Here is a 21,921-nt window from a genome sequence, read left to right as displayed (position 1 = left end):
TGTTAAAGACTTCTTTTTCTTGTTGTTAATCTTTCTCTTCTGAACTTCCTGAGACTGGGTAGCCATCATTAGCCCAGCAGCTTCTCAGGTTTATCCTCGCGCTCAGGGTCTGTCCGCGGTCTTTTGGCTCCTGAGGTCTGAGTTCTGGTTTTTTCCAAGGTCAAGCCCCCTGGTGGACCTCCTTGCTTGATCCTCTGTCAGAGGTTTCTTTACAAGTCTCAGGGCGCTGCTTCCACAGTCGTATACCCGTCTGCGCTGGTTCCCCACTCAGGGTTTCAGAGCTTTAGCTCGTGGCTGTGTCTGCCTCCACCCACGCCTCCGCCCGCGCCTGAACTCTGAGCCCGTGCTCTGCGCCCGAGCTCTGCGCCCTTCGTCCGCTCTTTGCCCCCTGCTCCCGAGCTCACATTTTGTGTGCGCTCGTTAGTTTTTTGGGGTCCTAAATCTTGCTGCTCTCAGGAACAGGCCCCGGAGCTGCCAATGATTCGATGGGTGCCCCAAACTTGCTCTATTTCTTTTTAGCTGGCTTCGGCGCTATAGGTGTTATGTGTGGAGGGGGTGGGGGTGTGGTGGTTGCTCAGCCCGCGATTTAGTGAGAGCTGTTTCACCCCTTTATAGCATGGAAATGCCTCGATTCCACGTACCTTCCACGCTGTGCCCTGTTGTGGGGTGCCTCCATTCGTCTGGACTTGTTTTTATGTCCCCTTGAGGAGTTTTGTGTGTTTCGGTCAGGAGAGGTTAAGAGCTGCTTCTTACTCTGCCGCCATCTTAACCCAGAACCTAAATTTTTTTTTTTTTTTAAAGAAAGGGCATTTGTGTGTTCCGTGTGAGACATATCCATTTAGATTTGGACAAAGGCTTGGTAATTCACATTTTTGAGTCCATTCATTTATTCAGCATTTGTTAAATATTTACTAGATGTAGGTAAACAGAAAGTGAGGTTAATGACTTTGTGCAGTGCTGCCTTACTTAAATCCAATTCACTCATAAATCAAGACGTTACCTTGTGATTTATCATTGCTCCTCTTAAAAAGTGAAGAATGAGCAAAGGTAGGTACAGGCAAAAAAAAAACAAACAACCCAGCCTAATTCTTTCTATTGAGCTTATTTTCTGTTTTGGGGAGTCTTAGTGTTCAGAAAATTTAACACAAAACACACAAAGTGATTCTAGTGGGAACGTAGTAACCACTGAGCAGATCAGGACAGGCTTCCTGTAGGAGGTGGCCCTTAACCTATTCCTTCCTTTGGTAAATGACAGAATGTCCCTGGCATGGTTGAGCTACTGGTTATACTACAGAGCTCTTTCCTGTTTAGCTTCAGGGTACTCTATTGAATGTCCTGAAGCTTTTTTTTTTAAGGCAGGCAGGAGAGATGTAACTTGTTCCTTGTAAGTCCTCTACCCACCACAGCAAGCAACTCTCTCTGGGAAATAAATCCTAAATAGCTCAGTGCAATCCAACAATCACTTATTAATCCCCTGCTGTGTATACAGCACGGTCAGCATAATAATGCTTTTTCAAATTGACTGTTCTTATTCACACACACGCATTTATATATTTACACACACTTGTACATAAAGATGCTGACCTGATTTGTTATTGGAGAGGCTCTAATTGGAAAGATTTATAAATAGGATTCTATACTGGACTTGGGGAGATGACTTAAAATAAGAACTGATATTTTGTTTCTTATACATTTTATATTCCACATAGTAACATTAACTGTTATTCAAGAGAAGAGAAGCATCCTTTGAGGAAAAGAGAACTTCAGTGGAAGGCTGAGCCCTGGTTTCTGCCCCTTTTCTGCCACTGAATCATGAAGTGTTCTTAGGAAAGTCTTTTAACCTTTCTTTGCCTCAGTTTCCTCATCTGTAAAATGAAATAGGTGGATGGGATACTCTGATGCCTTGTGGTACTTTTTAAAATATTCTAAAATTTTGTGATATTTTAACTAACATTTTTTAAAGGACTAAAGTATTAAAGTTTATATGTTTGTGGAAGATAAATTGAACATCTTTCTGTATTTTCTGTTAACTATGAAAATAGCCAAAGACATACTAAACTCTTATTTCATGAGATCATAGCTCTAGAAGCTAGTGAAAATCTCAGAGGACAAATGATATTATTTAAAAAAAAAAAAAAACAACCCTTACCTTCTGTCTTAGAATTGATACTAAGTATTGGTTCCAAGACAAAACCGTAGAGGCTAGGCAATGGAGATTAAATCACTTGCCCAGGATCACACAGCTAGGAAGCATCTGAGATCAGAATTCAAACCCAGGACCTTGCATCTCCAGGCTGACTCTTTATCCATTGAGTCACCTTGGGGCCATCTGTTATAATGCCTTTATTTTACAAAAGAGGAAACTAAAAGTCCAAAAAAATTGTGACTTGTTTGGGCAAGTCATGGAAGTAAGATTTGAACCCAGATCTTCTGACTCTGAAACTAATGTTCTTTCTACTATTTTTAGTTACTGACCTAACTGTGTTTAAGGGAGACCAAATTGCAAAATAAAAATCAAGGCAAGTTAATGTTTCTACACTATCCATGACATTTGGAGTAAGACCCATCTATTTATAGCATTATAAATGTTGCTTAATGTTGCCCCTTGGAAATAGTTATTTAATTTTATCTTTATGCTAGAGTGATTTTGACGACGACTTTTTTTTTTTTTCTTTTCAGTTGGGAGTTTGGTTTTCTCTAGGCTGTGCTTATATAGCACTGGAAGACTGGGGAGGTTCAGCAAAGGCCTTTCAGCGCTGCGTGACATTGGAGCCTGATGTATGCTTGGTTTTATCGATTTTCTTTCTCTGTCACAAGTACAAATGATTGTCCCTAATCAGACTTTTAGCCATTGTACCAGTTCCCCAGAAGGCTGTGCTTTTGGCTGGAAACCACTCTTTTTTTTTTTTTTTTTTTTTTGAACCCTTTCCTTCCATCTTGGAGTCAATACTGTGTATTGGCTCCAAGGCAGAAGAGTGGTAAGGGCTAGACAATGGGGGTCAAGTGACTTGCCCAGGGTCACACAGCTGGGAAGTGTCTGAGGTCAGATTTGAACCTAGGACCTCCCGTCTCTAGGCCTGGCTCTTACTTCTTAAGGGAGACAGGAATAAAAAGAAATAGAATATATCCCAAACCAAGGTTACCCTGAAGTCTGGAGATGAAGGATACTGTTCTCTTAACATAAGTATAGTTTTCTTGTTTTAATGAAGAAAACATTTCGATCAGCTGGTACCTACCATAGAGGATTATTGGGAGGATCAAATGAGGTAACTTATGTTTAACCTTATTATTGTTGTTGTTAGTTAGAGCTGTTAGTTTAAAAAGACGTCTCTGTTTTATCCATGCCTTGCACTAAAATAAAATTTCCTAGTCACTATGTTCTTATTCTCAGGTAGTATTATGTACTGCCCATACTAATAGTTCATGCTTAATTATTAATACAGTTACTGAAATTCTTCTTTGGTAAAGAGTTGAAAACTTAAATTCATGTTTGGCTCTCTCAAAAAGACCATGTTAAGGCATGGTAACAGGACTCCCTCAACTTTTTATGGAAAATAAATCTTAAATTGCTGTGTCCAACAGTTCTTTATTAATCTCCCACTGTGTACAAGGCACTATTGTTATTATAGCTTTTTCAAATTGAGTACACTGATAAACATTTTGAATATTAAATTTAAAATTTGTTATAAAAATTGTTAATTTTCTTAGAACCATAAGTTATTTTCTTGAAAAAGAAACAAAGATATTAAAGATACCATATTTTGAGATGCAAACATTCTTTCCAACAAATCAGAAATACTTAATTTTTCTAATTACATTCTCTTTTTTTATCATTATAGAATGCTGAGGCATGGAATAATTTATCTACTGCTTATATCAGATTAAAACAAAAGTAAGTACTTAAAACAACTAAGAGGAACAGTGCTTCCAAAGTAAACAAATCAGTTTTCCTTCTGTCTTACTGTTGAACTTCTCACTCCCACAGTTTTTATTACTCTTTGACTTTTTCCCACTCACTGATTTTTAGCATGCTTACACATAAGTTTGGTCTTGGGCTTGCTTTTTAATTTAATAGCCATAATGATATATCTTTTGAGTTTTACTTATGAAAAATGTCAATTCTGTAATAAAAAGTTGTTTTTTTTTGAATATTAAATCCATAATGGCAAGCCTATAAATTTAAACAATTTTTATTTAATATTATTATTATTAAATATTTAATATTATTATTAAATTTATCAAATATTTACTGTGTTTCAGTGAATGTAGGTCTCTCTCTTCTTTCTTCCAATTGCATTTATTAAAAATAGACATTTCAGTTTTTCCCTGCTCCACAGTGAAATAAAATTTAATGCAGTACTGTATTAATATTTTTGAAATAGAATGTCTACCTATGTTAGCTATGGGCTTTTAATTAAAATAATTACTGATAAGTTTCTGAATGTGACCTGTAATCAGGCTGTTAGTACAGGAGACAGGGCTTCAGGTTCACCGGTCTTCCCATTCCAGCCATCTCCCTGTAGGCTTATTGCAGTGCTGCCATACACAGAAGGTGGCTTGTGCTCCCCATGCTTCCAAGTGACTAACTGTGTCTTGGACCTGAGCCCTTAGACGCAGGGGCCCCTTTTTCCCTCAGAGACCGATGACCGGGGCTGCTGCTCACAGATAAAGAGGCAAGCCCTATGTAGCTCAGTGTCACCATCTGACTAGCCAGCAAGGTATTAAGCTTCCGCTCTGAGTAAGAGACTGCCAGAGAAGTGCAATGGGAGGAGAGGCAGCTGAGTGGCTCAGTGGATAGAGAACCAGGTCTAGAGACAGGAGGTCCTGGGTTCAAATGTGGCCCCAGACATTTCCTAGCTGGGTGACTCTGGGCAAGTCACTTAACCCCCATTGCCTAGCCTGTACCAAGCCAATACTTAGTATTACTTCTAAGACAGCAGGTAAGGGCTTGAAAAAAAAAACTTCCAAGAATGAAATTCTGAAGTAATGAAGAAAAACAACTTGGGGAAAGAGAAGGAGGAGGAATTGTTAAAGAGATCAGTGTTGATCTCTCACCAACAAACTCAGATTTTAAAAAGACTTGTCAGAAAAGGTGGCAGGAAGAGGAGGTAAATTAGGATAAAAAAAAAGATAGCAGTGTCAAAGCTGAGGAAAACATGAAAATTTCTTTTAAATTGTATAGAAGGCAACAGAGGGATGGTTTATAAGTGACAATGAGGATCAAGGAGTGTGCTTATTACTTCTTCTGACCCAGGGCATGAAAAAAGGATTATATAATACTGGAGAAAATAGATGGGGAAATGATGATGTCTTGCAGAGGAAGCCAGGTTTCTGTAAACATAAGAGGGAAAGAATGTGACAGGAAAAAATCTAGATTGAATGGGAGTTGCTAATGGTAGAATGGGGTTGAGTGAGAAGGGCAATTCAGAGATGATGATGAAAGAGAGGGAATGAAGGGGATCAGTACTATACTGGAGTAGGGCTAAGCAAGATGTGAATAAAAAAGAGGGATAGTAAAAGGCCAAGGGATTTTTTTCATCTTAGCATATGGTGATTATTATAAGGATAAGGAAGAACTTGCTGATTATAGAAGAGGTATCCGTTGAGCAGAACCCTCCCTTTCTAGGCTCTGGGGCTAAATGAGAGAAGGTTGCCTTTGCTTATTTTTTCTTAAATTAACAGAGTAGAGTATATGAACAGAAGGGAGATCAAGTCAAGCTCCTGGATTGTCAAATATTTGGTTATTGTTTACTCTGGGCTCTTGATCCTTCTCCTTTCTAAACCTTCCCAGTCTTCTTTGTTGAACCATCATCACATTTTAGGTATATCCCCAAATTTTTGTCCTAGCCCTTTTTTCCCCTCTCTATATTCTCTCATTTAGTGACTTTGCCAGCTCCTATGTGTTTAATTTATCATCATTAAGGCAGATATGTATATTCACATGTATGCATTTATACACTGAATACTCTTATCTCTTGCCTTAATTGCCTGAGCTTTAGTCCTACATCACAGAATGTGCTCTGGAGTCAGAGGACTTAAATTCATAATCTCCTTATGAAGTTTAATGACCCTGGAAAAGTCACTTTGACTCTATAATCCCAGTTTTCTTATATATAAAGTGAGGGGGGTAACACTAGGTAGCTTTTAAGATTCCTCTTTCACCTATAAAAGGGAATTCTTCCTTTTCTTTGAGTTTACATATGTGAAAGGGAATCCTTTATTCCCTTTGTCTATTTTGAGTTAACACCTTAGTTAACAATAACTTAAGTACCCCTAATTAATATCTCACTAGATTGTGAAGACAGGATTAACTCTACTTTTTCTAGCTTTTGATTGAATCAATACAAGCTTGAATTAGGTGGAGAAGCTAGCAAACCACTTAGTGATTTCACACCCTCAGAAACTCAATCAGCCAGGTATCTGTGAACCCTTTTGATGAGTATTCACCCCTCCAGAAGGTGAGAACCAGTTCCCACAAACACTGCCTCCTGGGCAGTGCTAGACAATTTGGAAGACTAGAAGCCACTATAAAAGGCCCTGAATTTCTGGGGCTAAGAAAGTTGACTCCAAGGACGAAGTCAGCTTCAAGAAGGAGTTGGACTTCAAGAGGGAAGTCAGTTTCAAAAATAAGTTTGGCTCAAGGAGGAAAGTTGACCTCAGGAGTCACCTTCAGCTTAAGTCATTGTCTTGACCTGCCTCTTGGAGGGAACTTGGGTGAGTGGATAGCTGACTTTCCCTTCCTGTCTTCTGGAGAGAGTTTAATTCCTGTTGAAGGTCAACAAGTCCTGGCTGAGTCAATCACCAGAGCAATATTTAGTTAGAAAGGTTAATGTCTTCTCTACCCTTTTGTATTTTTCTGCTTTCACTCTTTCCACCTCTTTTGTAAATAAAAGCTATTAAAGTCATTTCGACTTTGAGCAGTAATACTTTGAATCAGCAACCACTATTATTTATAATCTTCATATATTTTAGCCAACCATTAATTTTTACTTTTACAGACCCCACAATCACTAACTCTTGGGCACTTTGAACTAAATTTCCCATGGTCTCAAACTCATCATTCTCTAGTTAGAACTTATTATCTCTCCTTACCTAATCTAGCCATCTTCCAAATGTCTATTCTTTTGAGGACACCGTGTTGGTTTTTAGCTGTGCTTGATGCATTCCCCCTATGTATATCTGGGTTTACTGACCATAAAGGGTGAGGAAAGGAAAGAATGGCAGCAGCCTTCCTACCTTACTTTGTCTTGGAAAAGGAAACACTCTTTTCTCAGATGGTCTGATGACACAGTGTGCAGTAGAATAGGGACAGCCTTCCTGTGTTGCTGTGGGTTCTGGAGTGAGAGATTTCTAAACTGAGGCCCTTGAGTTAATCTGAAAATGGGTCCTCACACTCTTACCCCAGTGGTGTTGAAGTAGAAGTAGAAGCTAGAATAGGGGCCTTATGTGTCCTTCCTATTTACTTCATTTTCCTTGGGTTAATCTGCAGTGTTTTAGGGGAAAGGGAATTTTTTATTCCTATCTTTGAGATCATGAAATGTTTCCTCTGGCATAAACCAACAGTCTCCATGCATAAAACATGACTTGTTCTTCACTCTTTCAGTAAATCATTAATATTAAGTTTTGTATACCAGCTGATTATGTTAAATCAAAAGACAGATAGCATACGTTTTAAAAGTGGAAAGGGGGCTGGGGAAAGGCGGTTTTGGCATACTTACAGGATGATCTCAGCGATATTTTCTGGTAACTCCGATAATTTTGAGTTATTACACTCTTGGTGCTCCTTGTCTTTCTTTCAACCCAATCAGTCTTGTGAGCACAGCTCTTTCCTAGACATTCTTATATATAATTCTTCCCTTCCCCCTTGCCTTTTAGCAGCTTTTCTGAATTAGCTCATTGTGTAGAAGTGAAAGTTGTAACATCAGAGGTAAATCTCCCTTCCATTCCTTCTCTCTTCTTCTTGTTGCTGTTGCTCCAGACATAACTCATGCGATTTTGACATCTGGGGTAAATCACCGGTGCTTCTTTCAAAAGAATGCTAGAGATTATTATAGTCTCTTAAATCATCTCATTTTTCTCCCCACCAATGCAAGATTCTTTACTTATAGTATTTTCCAACTGCTCTGTTCAGTACAACTTTAGATATCTTAAGTGATGGTTTCCAAAATTCTCTTGGGAAAATTTCCTAGTCTTGTTAGCTTGCCCCATTAGGCTCCTCTTGTAGAGGGATATCTTGATTAATGGATTTTTTAGAAATGAAACTCCTTCATGAAGAAGTTAGCTGTGGTTTTAGGGTTTTTTTGTTTTTCTTTTTGTTTTTAAAGAAAGCTTCATTGTTTGTGGAGTTCAAGAAACCTGGGCATAGAGGAGAAGGGCTGGAAAGACAAAATTAGGAAGTTCAGAGACTCCCTCCTGGTTAGTGGAGGATATGCTTTGTGACTTTAGACAAGTCATTTCATATCTCTGAAAATGAATTCTATCATCTATAAAACAAGATTTGTAACATACTTGTACTTACTACCTCACAGGATTAAATGAGGTAATCTATGTGGAAAAGCTTCTGAAAAGTGCTAAGTTAATGTAATTTAGTAGTACTCTGTATAAATGATTGATGAATGATTTTATTTTTTATTTTCTCTACATATATACACCTGGGGAAAGCTGTTCTTTTGGTGTCATTTAGTTTCAGAATGATTGCTAATTTATTTTTTTATATATTATATGTGTTTATATTTCTTTTTACATATTATGTATACATTTTTCCCTCCTTTTCCTTTCTTTTCTCTAAAAACATCATTATGAGTCAGAATTAATGAGTCAGAAAGATAGAACTATGATATTATAGTCAGAGAGGATGAGGGAACAAAAAAGAGCAGTCTTATTATATTAAACAAATAAGTGAATGAAAAGTATTTTTTAAGCCTTTACTACTTTACTAAATGCTGGGATACAGAAATATAAAAAGCAGGATTTCCTTTCCCTCAAGATGTTTACATTTTCATAAGGAGAAACAATATTGATAGAGAACTGGCAGCTAGAGAGGGACAATTTGTGGGTCATAGAGATGGAGAATAGAAAGCCATAAGGCAATAGATCGATTTAGTCCTTCCATAAGCAGCAATAGTAATTACTGGTTTCTAGATGGACTTTGAAGAATGGTCTAGAATAGAGGTTCTCAAACTTTTGGTCCTTAGGACCTTTTTATTCTTAATTGAACTCCCCTCCTCCTCCCCCTCCCCCGCCCCCATTTTGTTTAGGTAGGTTATATCATATTGGTATTTTACAAAATAGAAGTTAAAACATCTTAGTTTTATGAAAAATAGTTTGACCTTGTGGACTCCTAGGAAGGACCTCAGGGGTCCTCAGGAATCCTTGGACCACACTTTGAGAAACATTAGTTTGAAAGGTCTGATCTGGGGCCAGCTAGTTATAAAATATTGTGTGAATTTGTGTTCAGGCATTCAAAGATCAGGACAACTTGACCCAAGGCTAGGCGTTCCAAAGCTTATTGAATTAAATAAATTGGTGGTCATGGTGAAGGCTCCATAAGGGAAAAAAATGAGATTAATATATAATACAGAAAATGCTGTCCTCTACTTGGCCTCTATAAATTTTTTATTATAAAATTACATTAATAATTTTTAATGACAAAAATATGACACATTCATTTAGTGGCTTCAGAGTTTCTTTGAAAGATGGAAAGTCTGTTAATGTATATAATTAAATTAAATTTTAAAAAGATATTTTAGAGATTAGCAGCTAATCTATAGAAATTACATGTAAGAGACTTTTTTGTGGAGAAAATAGAAACTTTATTTTATGGAAGAGAGAAAAATATAGCAGATTAATGAGACATTTGTTTTACTTTTGAAAAATAATCAATTGTAAATACATTTGAAAATTAATAATTAGAAATAAGAATTAATAGTAATTAGATTGGTTTGAATTTCTATGTCAGCCAGAAATAAAACTGCTTCTTGATTTACCCGTTATATATAGCTTGTCTTAGATTTGTACTTTTGGGAGGAAACCTGTGTCCAAATTTTGGCCCTGCTACTTCTTACCTGTATGAAGTATCTTTTCCCTCTTTGGTTCTTAGTGTCCTCATCTATAAAATGAGGGGACTGAACCAGATGACCTCTGAGGTCTTTCCAGCAATAAATCTGTGATCCTATAATCCATTTTTCTCCTTGAAACATTTTGTATGCACTGGCATAAGGAACTAGCTGGTGAATTAGCTCCTTTTACCCACAGAGATTGATACCTTCTCTGAAACTTGTAGTTCATAGGAATCCTGGAATTTTCAGAGCACATAGTATATATATTCAAGTAAAGTGCAAAGGAATCACAGAATCAGTACTGGACGGGACTTCAGAAAGCATTTCATCCAACCCTTGCCTAAACAAGAATTCCTGCTATAAAATACTTGACAAGTAGTCCCTCACTCTTTGCTTGAAGACCTTTAGCAATGGGGAACTCACTACTCCAAGCATCTTATTGCAGTTTTGGAGAGCTCTTATTGATAGGAAGTTTTTCTTATGTCAAGCTCAAATTTACTGCTTTACAACATTCTATTAGCCAGCAAACATTTATTCAGTGCTTACCATGTACTAGGCATTATGCACCCAGTACTTCCCACTAGGGACAATCAGAATATTTAATTTCATCTGCTTGTCAAGTTATTTAAATATCTTAAGACAGCTATCAGCTGCTAAATCTTCTCTATTATTGGAAACTTTCCTTCCAGTTCACCCACCCCACCCCCTAGTCCCTTCAGCTGATCCTCCAATTGTCTTGGCTATCCATCTCTGGACATTCTACTATTTGTTAATGTCTATACTAAAATGTAGTGCCTGTAATATCCCTGTTTCTGAGAGGGGTTCAAGCTGCATCACAGAATTCCATAGTGCCCCCCAGAACTCCAAGGGAGGGGGCAGTTAAGGGCAGTTGGAGTCCTGGGTATATAAGCCAGGTCACCCCTCTTGCAAGGGTCTTGACTTTTGGCTCTTTGCTCTTGGCACACACACTGTGTGTAGCTTCAGGGGCTAAGGCATTCAGTCGCTGACAGCCAGGGGCTGCTTTACTTCGATAGCTAACCTCAAAGATAGACCTTCAAGCAAAAATATAATTGAATATAATTCTAAAGATATGATCATAGCAGGGACTTAGCACCTTCCCTAGTCCTGAATGCCATTCCTCTTTTTAATGTATCCTCAGATTATATCTGCTTCCTTGGCTTCCACATCATGCTATTGGACTTTTAGTCCCCTAAAATTTGCAGTTCTTTTTTTATGTGATCTACTATCTAGCCATATCTTTCTCATCTTTTACATATAATGCTGATTTTTCTGGATTCAAGTGTACGACTTTCTATTTACCCTTATTGAACTAAGAGTAGATTCATCCCACATTCTTTTTGGAGACTGGATCTTACATATATTATGACAGCTCTCCCTTTCAATTTTGTCACCTGAAAATCTGATATGTATGCCATCTATGTGTCTGTTGAAGTTATTGGTACCAATCTTAAAATAGCTCAGTAAAGTTAAAAACAAACATTGTATTTATTTCAACTGAGTTTACCACTGCTCTTCCCCAAAATACTCATCTGCTAGTGAGTGTTTCAAATTGGTGCAATTTGGTGTCCAAGCAATACTAACCAGTGGAAATAGTGTTTCAGAAAAGCTTGTTGCCAAGTTATCAGGCTCCTAGAGTTTTTGACATTTTACAGATCTGTTCAAGGAAGAATACTTGTGTGTGTGAATGTGTAGGCCAGTATTTCTAGACTTGTTTTTATAAAGATAGTAACTGCAGTATTTGGAAAACTTGATGAGACTAAAATACCTGCTGCTCCCTGTGGTATACAAATGGTTTTTAAATTGTTAGGTCTGTGATAAGAGGAGACAGATCCTTTTGCAGAGGAAAATGGACATTCATGCCAAGAGTTCCTTTTATAATTGTGAACAAAACACACTGCTTATAAAACTTGATGAGTTGCTTCTTATTTTCCTAAACTGCTCCCCTGTCCAAGGCATTAAAATATAGATAAGGCTACACAGAGAAGTATAAGTCATTTAGGTCCACCTTGTATAGAATTCCTTGATTTCATTTGTGGGCAGTTTATATGTTATTTTGGAACATTATATTGTTTGTCCTTGTAATAGGGAAAAATTAGATATTATATAGTTTTATATATTAAGGTGTGGTCGCCAGGAATCAATCAGATCTAGACTGATTCCATAATTAAAATAGACCCGTCAGGATGGGTTTTATGGTAGTTTATTTACAAATTTGGGAAGGTAGAAGGTAGGGAAATAGAGAGAGGGAGAGGCTGGCCCGGAGTGGCAGAGGCCAGACTGAGAGAGGGTTAAAAGGCTAATTAAACTAGGCTACTGGTCACAAGGCCTTAGCAATTAGAGAGGCAAAGAAGTCTGCTTGAGGCAGAGATTCTGGAAACACCAAGGTAGGCCCAAGGAAGTCAGCCTAACTTACCCACCTGACAATTCAGAGGGGAAGCTGCCTGAGGTCTCAGCAGAGATCCTTCAGCACCAAGTTCAAAGCGGGAACTGCCTCAACAGGAAGTTACCATCATACTTGAAGAGATAGTGCCTCTCATCACTTCCTGGGGGTCCACCTCTAATTCAGGTGGACAAATGGCAACCTCATACTAGCTTTGGACTGCCCAAAGGGCAGTCCCTTGTTCTTGATTTGTTACTTATTGTCATATGTGGGTAACTCATCTCCCCTCCCCACTAAGGGAGGTGGGGATGACATTATCTCTGGTGGCTAGAGTTTTAACTATGAATGGGCTTGAGCTAATTCATTACATTTACACATCCTAGGGGAAAAATCAATCAGTTAGCATTTATTAAGTGACTGCTATGTGTCAGGCACTATAAATGAAGGAGACAATAAGATAGAGAATAAATTGGGGTTCATCTTAGAAAGAAGTTAAGGAGGACTGCTAAGGTTTCTTATAGAACAGGGTGTCCGCAACCTTTTTGGCCGTGAGAGCCATAAACGCCACATTTTTTAAAATGTAATTTCGTGAGAGCCATACAGTGCGCGCTCCTGTAACAGCGCCTGAAAAAAAGTTGACTTTATGGCTCCTGCAGAAAGAGCCATACCTTGCCGACCCCTGTTATAGAAGGTTGTACTTTACCTGGGTCTTCCAGGAGCTAAAGAAGCCAGGAAATAGAGATGAGAAGAGAAAGCATTCCAGGCAGGGAGGGTAGTCAGGGGAAACATTTGGGAATCTGGAAATAGAGTGTCTAGTTTGAGGAACTTCAAGGAGGCTAGTGTCATAGAGTATGTGGAAGGGAGTAAGATGTAAGAAGACTGGAAAGGGTAGGAAAAGACCAGATTATAAGGGTTTTTATAGCCAAATAGAGTAAAAGCCAGGGCGTGCCAACCTTGTTCATTGCACAAAAGAGTATTGCCACAAAATAGTCAGTGAAAAGAGAACAAGGACTATAGTTTTCTCTCACCTTTAATCTAAAATTGTAGAAAGATAAAGAAATGAAAAGAAAAGAAAACAGTAAAAAAAGAGAAAGAAAAAAAGATAAGGAAAGTAGAGACCTTGAGGGGCTTGATAATTTTCCCAGTCCTACATCAAGTTCTTGGTGGAGTCAGCTCTTTCCACAGTATAGTCAGTCACCTTCATATTCCTTGTGGGCTGAGAATCTAAAGAGGTAACTTCTTCAAAAAGCACATTATATATTTATTGAAATATCCAAAAGGATTTTCCATGAAGATTTGTATCAGAAATGGCTATAGAACTTATTTCTCATTCTATATTATTTGGTTGGATAAAATCTAAGCAAGGAGCCCTTTCCTATTTACAAGGTTTTATTTGCTCCTTCTGTAAAAGCATTGACTATGGATTGTTTTTTGTTTTTCTATATATCCATAATGCTTAGTTAGCATAGTGCTGGTAAATGCTAAATGCTTAATAAATGTTTGTTGGCTCACTAATTGTTAGGAATCTTCTACTACTAATCTGATTTTTAAAATCACATTTTGTTTTGGCTATGATTCCTCATGTGGAATCTAGAATGAGAGCTTGACATAGTAAATGGAGCATGAACTTGAAGATGGGAAGACTTGGATTTGAATGTCACCTCAAATACGTAGTAGCTATGTGGACCCCAGGACCAAGTCAGTTTACTTCCTTACATAAGTCAATAACTTACTCATAAAATAAGAATGATAATAACTGTAACATTGACCTCACAGGATTGTTGGAAGGATCAAATTAAATAGTGTACGTAAAGTTTTGCAAACCTTAAAGCACTATTTAAATGCCCACTTATCATTAATAATAATAATGTCTCTACAATGAAGAGTTTCAAAAGAAATCCTAAAATTGTCTGAAAGTTTGGAAACATATTCAGTTTGTAGGGGTTTACAAGGCATCGAAAGTCTTTTGGGTATTCCTTCATTGCTGTTTAGGGATCAATAACTCTTTATATTCCTCTCCCAAGCATTCTAATGCACCCTTGTTTAGTAGCTGCCCAGAAAATGTGTTATTCTATTTCTTCCCTTCTCCTCCCTTCCTCTCTTAGTCCTAATTCTCTTTTACAGACATCAATCATGGCTAAGGCACTGTGCTCAAATTGGAGGTGATAATTACCCTTGAAATTGACCTCTATTCTTTGGGTGGTTTAAAACTTGGCAATACAAATATTTTCTGGCTCCCAGCTCAAAAAGAAAGAAAGAAAATCATATACTTGGTAGAAACACTGAGGAACTAGAAAGCACCCTCATATTATAGAATTAGAAATTCAAATTAGAGTAAAGGTTTTTACATGAATGTTCCCAAAGGATAGTTTTGGTTTGAAGAGGAATTCACTGAAAGAAAATTGGGTCTTTTCTCTTGCTTAGTTCCAGACAGTGTTTTCATTTTACTCCATTCAAATTCTGTTTTTCTCTGGGGCCAACAGACTTTAATAATCTTGATTACAATTGTTTATCTTTTTTTTAACCTCTGGTTATGTACTTAGAAAGTCTAACATAGGAGTGTTCAACCTTCTTGTGGTAATTCACTTTATTTCTTTTTTAAAAATTAAATTTATTTTCTCTTATTCTTACCCCCTCTCACCTTTTCAGGAAAAAAAATAATTATAACAAGTCTGCCTCTCATGCAAAACAAATTCCCACTCTGGCCATGTCCAAAAATATCTTTCTCTTTCTACACCCTGAGTCTATTTATGAGCTCTCTGTCAGGAGATGGGTAACATGTTTCTTGATTGCTCTTCTCGAATCATGTTGGTCATTGCTTTGATCAGAGTTCCAAAGTCTTTCATATTTGTGATTCACTTCGCTTAAAACATTAAGCACTGGGAATACAAAGGCCAAAAAAAAAAAAAAAGAATCTGTCATCAAGAAACTTATGTTCCACTGGGGAATGTTGCACATAAATAGAGCCATGAATTTAAGGGAGTTAGAGGAGACCTAGAACTTTAAAAAAGGTAGAGATCAGGAAAGAACTGTAGGGAGTAGCTTTTGAACTGGGCCTTGCAGGAAGGTAAGCCAATTTGGCTGTAACAGAGAATGCCTGAAGGAGAATAAAACAAATCAGAAAAGGCAGGATGGAATGACATTAGGAACGTTTTTTTTTTTAATGCCAGAGAGTTTATATGGCATTTTGTACTTACTGTAGGCATAGCACAATGCTGCACATTAGGGAATGTCAAAAAGACACAGCTCCAGTCTGTTATGAACTTGAAATCTGGTGGATGGATGAACGAATATATTGGTGTATAGGGAATACAAGAGAGAGAAACAGTGCTGCAGTGATTAAACAGAGAGGCTTACTTCATGGGTCTGAGAAACAGGAAAATTTTCATGGAGTACACATAGTGTTCCTCTAGAGATCTTCTAGAAATGGGAGATTTCCAGGAATTGGAAAGAGTGGAACAACTCCTGGGACTGATATCAGCCAGTTTTGCAGGAGGGTAATACAATATGTAAGGTTGTATTAGATAAGACTGAAAAGGAAGCCAGATTACAGAGGGCCTTGAATATGAGGCTAAGGAGTTTGACCTTTCTGTAGTCAACAGTGGGGAGCCATCAATGGTTTTTGAAGAGGGCAGTGACGTGATCATAGTATTCATACTATGACAGTGGTGGGTAAGAAAGATTCAAGAGCCTGGAGTCAGGGAAAGAAGTTAGAAAGCTACTAGGATATCTAGGTGAGATGTAATTTAGGTCCCTAATTTAGTACTATAATGGTAGCAGAGGGGAGGTAAAAGGGAAAATGAATTTAAAAGATGTGTGTCATGCATATGCTGCAGAACAGATCCAAATAACGGATCCCCTCCTTCCTTCCTGTGCACCAGTGAAATTTGGAATGGCAAGGTGCCATTAAAGCTAGAGGGCAAGCCACTGCCATGCCCTCTACCTTTAAAATCAATGAGGCACCAGGCTAGGTGTGCATTTATGGTGGTGGTGGGAAACTTGCTACTACAAATCTGGGCTCCCTTGACTTGGTCAGCAAATGATGGGGCCTACTGTGCTTACTGCTTTTTCCATAGAGATCCCCTTGTGGGCTTTTGGGTGATGGTGATAAAGTGGCTGCTGACTGGTGATCAGCATTTAAATCAGGGGCTAAGGAAGTCCCAAACTGAGGAAGTTAAGTAGGTCACTATTTCACATATCCTGGAGATGATTTTATCTTATTTTGAAAACATCTGTGCTGTACTGTGGCATATTCCTAACTCAGAAAAACAGGACAGATATCAAGACATGACTCTCCCCCTAGTCTTAGTCTTGTTTAACCAGTGACCAAACACCAGAAGGTAATAGTCTGGATTCTGGAAACAATTTCAAGGACTTTTTCCTTCCTCTCACCAGCCTGCAAATGGGCCAACTACCAGGCACTAACACCTGTGGACACAGAGAATCATGGGCCCTCCCCTTCCCCAACCCAGCCTACTCTTAGTTGGTTGTTGACTGTACCCTGTAGGTCCCACTCCCAAAGCACACCTTTGCTAGAGGCATCCTGGAGCTCAGTTCCTTCTGATCTTGCCATTTGCCCAGCCAAGTACTTCTTGACCTTTCTATCTGCCTTGAACAGAGCTCTCCTTTATGGATTGTCTATGAGAGGAGAGACTCTCATTTATTTATTTGTATCCCCAGCACAATGCTCATCCATAGGAAGTACTTAATACGTTTCTTCATTCCATTCTAAGGACAAGTCAAACGGTATCATTTATAATGGGAAGTACACAACTGAGGATTCAAGAAAGATCCTTGGGTTTTAGCCAGCTGTGTGACCTTGGACAAAGCCTACAAATCCCTGTAAACCTCATTTTCTTCATCCTCAAAATAGCTGCAAAACCTACCCCCTACAATATATAATTGTTAGCTTATTCCTCCCCCACTTTCCCCCAGGAGTACATTGCTACCAGTTATAATACTCTCCTGATTTTTGTGACTATAAGTGGTGCTTTGCCTAAGGTTTTGATAGCTGTCCTGAATTTGTTTGTATATAAAAAAATACAATTCTATTAACATAGCAATGTTACCTGATATTATATGTGAAGATGATAGATAGGTGGTAGATTTTCAAATGAATAAATTACCTAAGTAGAATTTAGTGCCTTTCTCGCTTATTTTTGAGTCACAGCTTTATCTTTCTTTTGCTTTTGATTGGAATGCTCATTCTAACTCGCTGAGGATTCCCTCTTAAGAGTAATTCTGTATTTGGGACTGATCTGTTGCTGGACAGTTCAGCTGAGCATCAAAAGACCTTTCCAATGATTTGTACAGCATCAAAGTCCCTTTGCCAGCTTTTCAAAGCCACCAACTATAGTAGAACTGAAAGAATATTACAGGCTTCTTTACATATCCTATTGAGGTAAATTCCCCCTGGTGTTTGCTCTTTTTTTCCATGCAATCCAAGGACAGAAGAACCATATAAGGTATCACTGCACTGAAAGCACAAAAGCCCCAATGGCCCCACTTTAACCTACCAGGGATCAGAAGTAAACTTCTGCCTTTAAAGAGAAAAAACAGCTTCCTTTCCAGAAGACATTTTTGAATAGTAGCTGTGTAGGTGTTGGTTCAGGTTTAAGTATAATAATTTCTTAGCAGTACCTATAACTTTTACAAGTTTTAGAAATTTTATTTTCCTTATAAAGTGTATATTGCTCTTACCATAAGTCATTTTCAACAAAATATAAACATGAATTTCTAAACTCATTTAAAGTGATTTCATCATAGCTAGTAAATCAAATTGAACCAAGTCTATAGTGAGTTCCATTAACTTGCTAAAGCCTGAAATGACCTCACTTTTTTTCAGCTGAGAAATAACTTACAAATGAAAAACTAGGGGGCCAGTTTGACTTGAAATGGAATTTATTTAATTTTTTTCCTTTTAAAAATAGATATAACAAAAGCCCCCATTATATTATTTTTTATTATACATATTACAGCTCATATACCTTCCAGTAGTTTTAGTGTTGATTTTTGTATAGCCATAGACAGCTGGGTGGTACAGTGGATAGAGGGCATGTCCTAGAGACAGGGAGACTTGAGTTTAAATCTAGCCTTTTAAAAAAATTGGCTCTTTGATTCTGGACAAGTCAATTAACCTTTGTCTGCCTCAGTTTCCTCAGCTGTAAAATGGGATTATTAATAGCATTTCTCTTCCAGAGTTATTGTGAGAATCAAGTGAGATTATAGTTGTAAAATGCTTATCAACATAGTGTTTGGCTCATAGTAGTCACTTAATAAATATTTGTTTCTTTTCTTCCTTCATGGTTCATATATATGCTGCTTTGTTTATGCTTTATAAAGTTTGTGTTATTTTGTATGTCTTACTGTGATTCTTTATATATTTTATATTCTACTTTCTTGGCTTCAAAAGAACAAATCTAATCCCTTTTCCACATGACCACCCTTTAAATACTTGAAGATAATTATCATATTTCCTCAGTCCCATTTCACTCTCCAAATTTTCTCTTTTTGAAGGTAAACATTGTTTCAAACAATCCATACATAGCATGCTCTTCAGCATATCAATTTCTTTCTTAAAATTTTAACAATTTTATTAATAAGTTCAATAAAACTAAAGGTGTCATCATTATAGCATTTGCAATTGAAAGGATTTCAGAGAGGTAGCCAGAGCCCTAGACCAGAGTCTGAATTGAAAATGATCTTGACTGACTAGAACATACAACTGGACCCAATGTGATGAAATTTAATAGGGATGAATGTAAAATCTTGCATTTGAGGTAAAAAACTCAGCTCTATCAAGCACAAGTTGGGGAGGCACAGCTCTTAACAGTTTTTCTGTGAAAGACTGGGAGATTTTAATGAGCTGCAAACTCTGACTAAAGAGAATCAGGTGGCTGCATTAGGCTTCCCTGAGAGGTTCAGGCTGTGCAGGGCTTGGGAAACGATCATTCCTTGGGCCTGTTTAGGCCATAATCAGAAATTGGCAAAATTTTAGAAAGGAATTTGATGAGCTGGAGATGATCATGTCATTGAAACAACTAGCAATGTGTATCTTCAAGAAGAGAAGATTTGGAGGGTGAGGAGGGACAGAGGATAGAAGATAGCAGGCTCTTCTTCAGGGGAGTACTTCAATCAAAGAATGAATGATAATTTGTTGGATTAGGTGCCCTTTGAGGTTCCTTCAAATTCTAATACTGTGAATAAAGTAATTACGTTTTTTTTTTAAAAAAAAGTAATTTAACAGTGAATTACTGAATTATCAACTTTTTTACTGTATAACTTTCCAGCAGTTTTCCAACTTACTCTTTACTACCTCCATTCTGGATCCTAGGTCACTTTTCTAGAAAGCATGCCCAGTGAATTTCAAACTCATATAAAAATGGCTTTTGAAATACCCATTGTTTAAGGTCATGTGAGCTCCCCCTTCCCCCGTCCCCCCCCCCAAAAAAAAAAAAAAACCCTTACCTTCCATCTTGGAGTCAATACTATGTATTGGCTCCAAGGCAGAAGAGTGGTAAGGGCTAGGCAATGGGGGTCAAGTGACTTGCAGCTGGGAAGTGTCTGAGATCAGATTTGAACCTAGGACCTCCAGTCTGTAGGCCTGGCTCTCAATCCACTGAGCTACCCAGCTGCCCCCTGGTCATGTGAGCTTTTATCAAAAGTTGTTAGTGGGTCTAGTATAATCTTAATTCCCTGAATTCTTTTTTATATCCAGAGTTGGGATTCATTTTATTGTGCGTGAATCTACAAATCTTTATTATGTAAAGCTAGCTTTTCTTTTTAAATACACAGGATGATCCAAAAGTTTTAATGGCTTAAAACTGCCATAAGGCTTTTGGAACATCTTATATAATAAATTCAGCATGGAATTTTCCAAACCCTCTTACATGACTGAATCGTTATGGGATTTTTGCAGTTCTCTTCTGTGCATTTAAAAAATACTTCAGTCTCCCTCTTTTTTCTTTTGTTTATCTTCTAGCTATCCTATCTTCTCTTTTTCTTTTACTCCTCAACTTAAAAACTAAAACAAACCAAAAAACCCCATGCTTTCTAACAAATATATATAGTCAAGCAAAAGAAAAAAGTTTTACTTTCATATGTTTGAAAATGTTTATTTTATTCTGAATCTTGAAATTTTTACTCATTTTAACTAATATCATATTGGTATATATTCTTATGTTTAGATATACATATATCACTTTCCTTATTTCACCTTTCACAGAATCAAAGCTTTTCGAACTCTGCAGGAAGCTCTTAAATGTAATTATGAACACTGGCAAATCTGGGAAAACTATATTCTCACCAGCACAGATGTCGGTGAATTTTCAGAAGCCATTAAAGCTTATCATCGACTCATGGATTTACGAGATAAATACAAAGATGTTCAGGTGAGAGAAAAATTGTCTTATTCCATTTTGCCTTTAAAACTGATCCTTAAATATATAATATAATGTAATACATAATAAAGTAATGAAACAGAATGTAACAATTTAATATACTATGATATAACAAAGCATATATAATAAAGCAATATAAAATTCTTTTAAATTTTATTTAGATGAGAAAGTGGTTATGTTTCACAAAGGAAAAGTTAAAAAATATTTCTTCATGAAGAAATTTCCAAATTATTTTTCTTTGGTACTATAATGCCAGCTATTCTTTTAAAGCAATAATAAACTTGGAATTTTATCTCTTTTGTGCAAGTCTGAATCAGTGTTGTGAAAAATGATATGCATTCAGTCATGATACAGAATGGAATTCAGGGTGCATTGGAGATCTCTAACTAGACTATTGAAGAGCATCTGTAGAATGCTAAACTGAAAGTCAGGAGACCTGAACATTTTATTCCTAGCTCTCTGAAAGTTTCTTCCCATTTGGCTATAGATAAGTTATTTATTTATCACTCTAAGTCTTTAGTTTCTGAATCTGTCAAATCCAGATAGTAATTTTTGCATTGCTTACCATGGGGCAGGTAGGTGGCACAGTGGATAAAGTGCTAGACCATAAGTCTGGAAGACTCATGAAATCTGGCCTCAGATTCTTACTGGTGTGTAACCCTACACAAGTCACTTAAACCCATTTGTCTCAGTTTTTTCATCTCTACAATGAGCTGAAATGGCAGACCACTTTAGTATCTCCCAAGATCTCTCCCAACCCAGTTGGGTTATAAAGAGTCAAACACACCTGAAATGACTAAACAACAATATTGCTTTAAATATTGTTTATTTAAATCTAAAATCTAAATAAAAATTTAAAAACTCGAAATAAATGCAAAATATTTTTATGAGAGACTGCCATAACAGAGCAAAGTCATAAAATGATAAAGAGTTCAAAGAGATCTGAGAGACCACAATGAGTAATTCCTTCATTTTGTAGTGAAGAAACTGAAGTCCAATGATGAAGTGATTTGGCCAAGGTCACATAGCTAGTGAGTGACAGAGCCAGGACTTGAGTCCATGA

The 21,921-nt window shown here is 37.3% G+C and overlaps 1 protein-coding gene across 1 annotated transcript in view; it reads left to right on the top strand.

The window, feature by feature from the left end:
- TTC27 (tetratricopeptide repeat domain 27) overlaps positions 1-21,921 on the top strand; it is a 244,492-nt gene that overhangs the window by 187,503 nt on the left and 35,068 nt on the right. Inside the window, exons 14-16 of the mRNA XM_044663689.1 lie at positions 2,680-2,778; positions 3,840-3,892; positions 20,684-20,849. Of these exons, the coding sequence (XP_044519624.1) occupies positions 2,680-2,778; positions 3,840-3,892; positions 20,684-20,849 (318 nt within the window). The remainder of the gene's footprint in view (positions 1-2,679; positions 2,779-3,839; positions 3,893-20,683; positions 20,850-21,921) is intronic.

Source organism: Gracilinanus agilis, chromosome 2, assembly GCF_016433145.1.
Source record: "Gracilinanus agilis isolate LMUSP501 chromosome 2, AgileGrace, whole genome shotgun sequence".
Classification (NCBI taxonomy): domain Eukaryota; kingdom Metazoa; phylum Chordata; class Mammalia; order Didelphimorphia; family Didelphidae; genus Gracilinanus; species Gracilinanus agilis.
The sequence above is the reverse complement of the archived record's forward strand: the minus strand, read 5'-3'. Positions and strand labels throughout refer to the sequence as shown.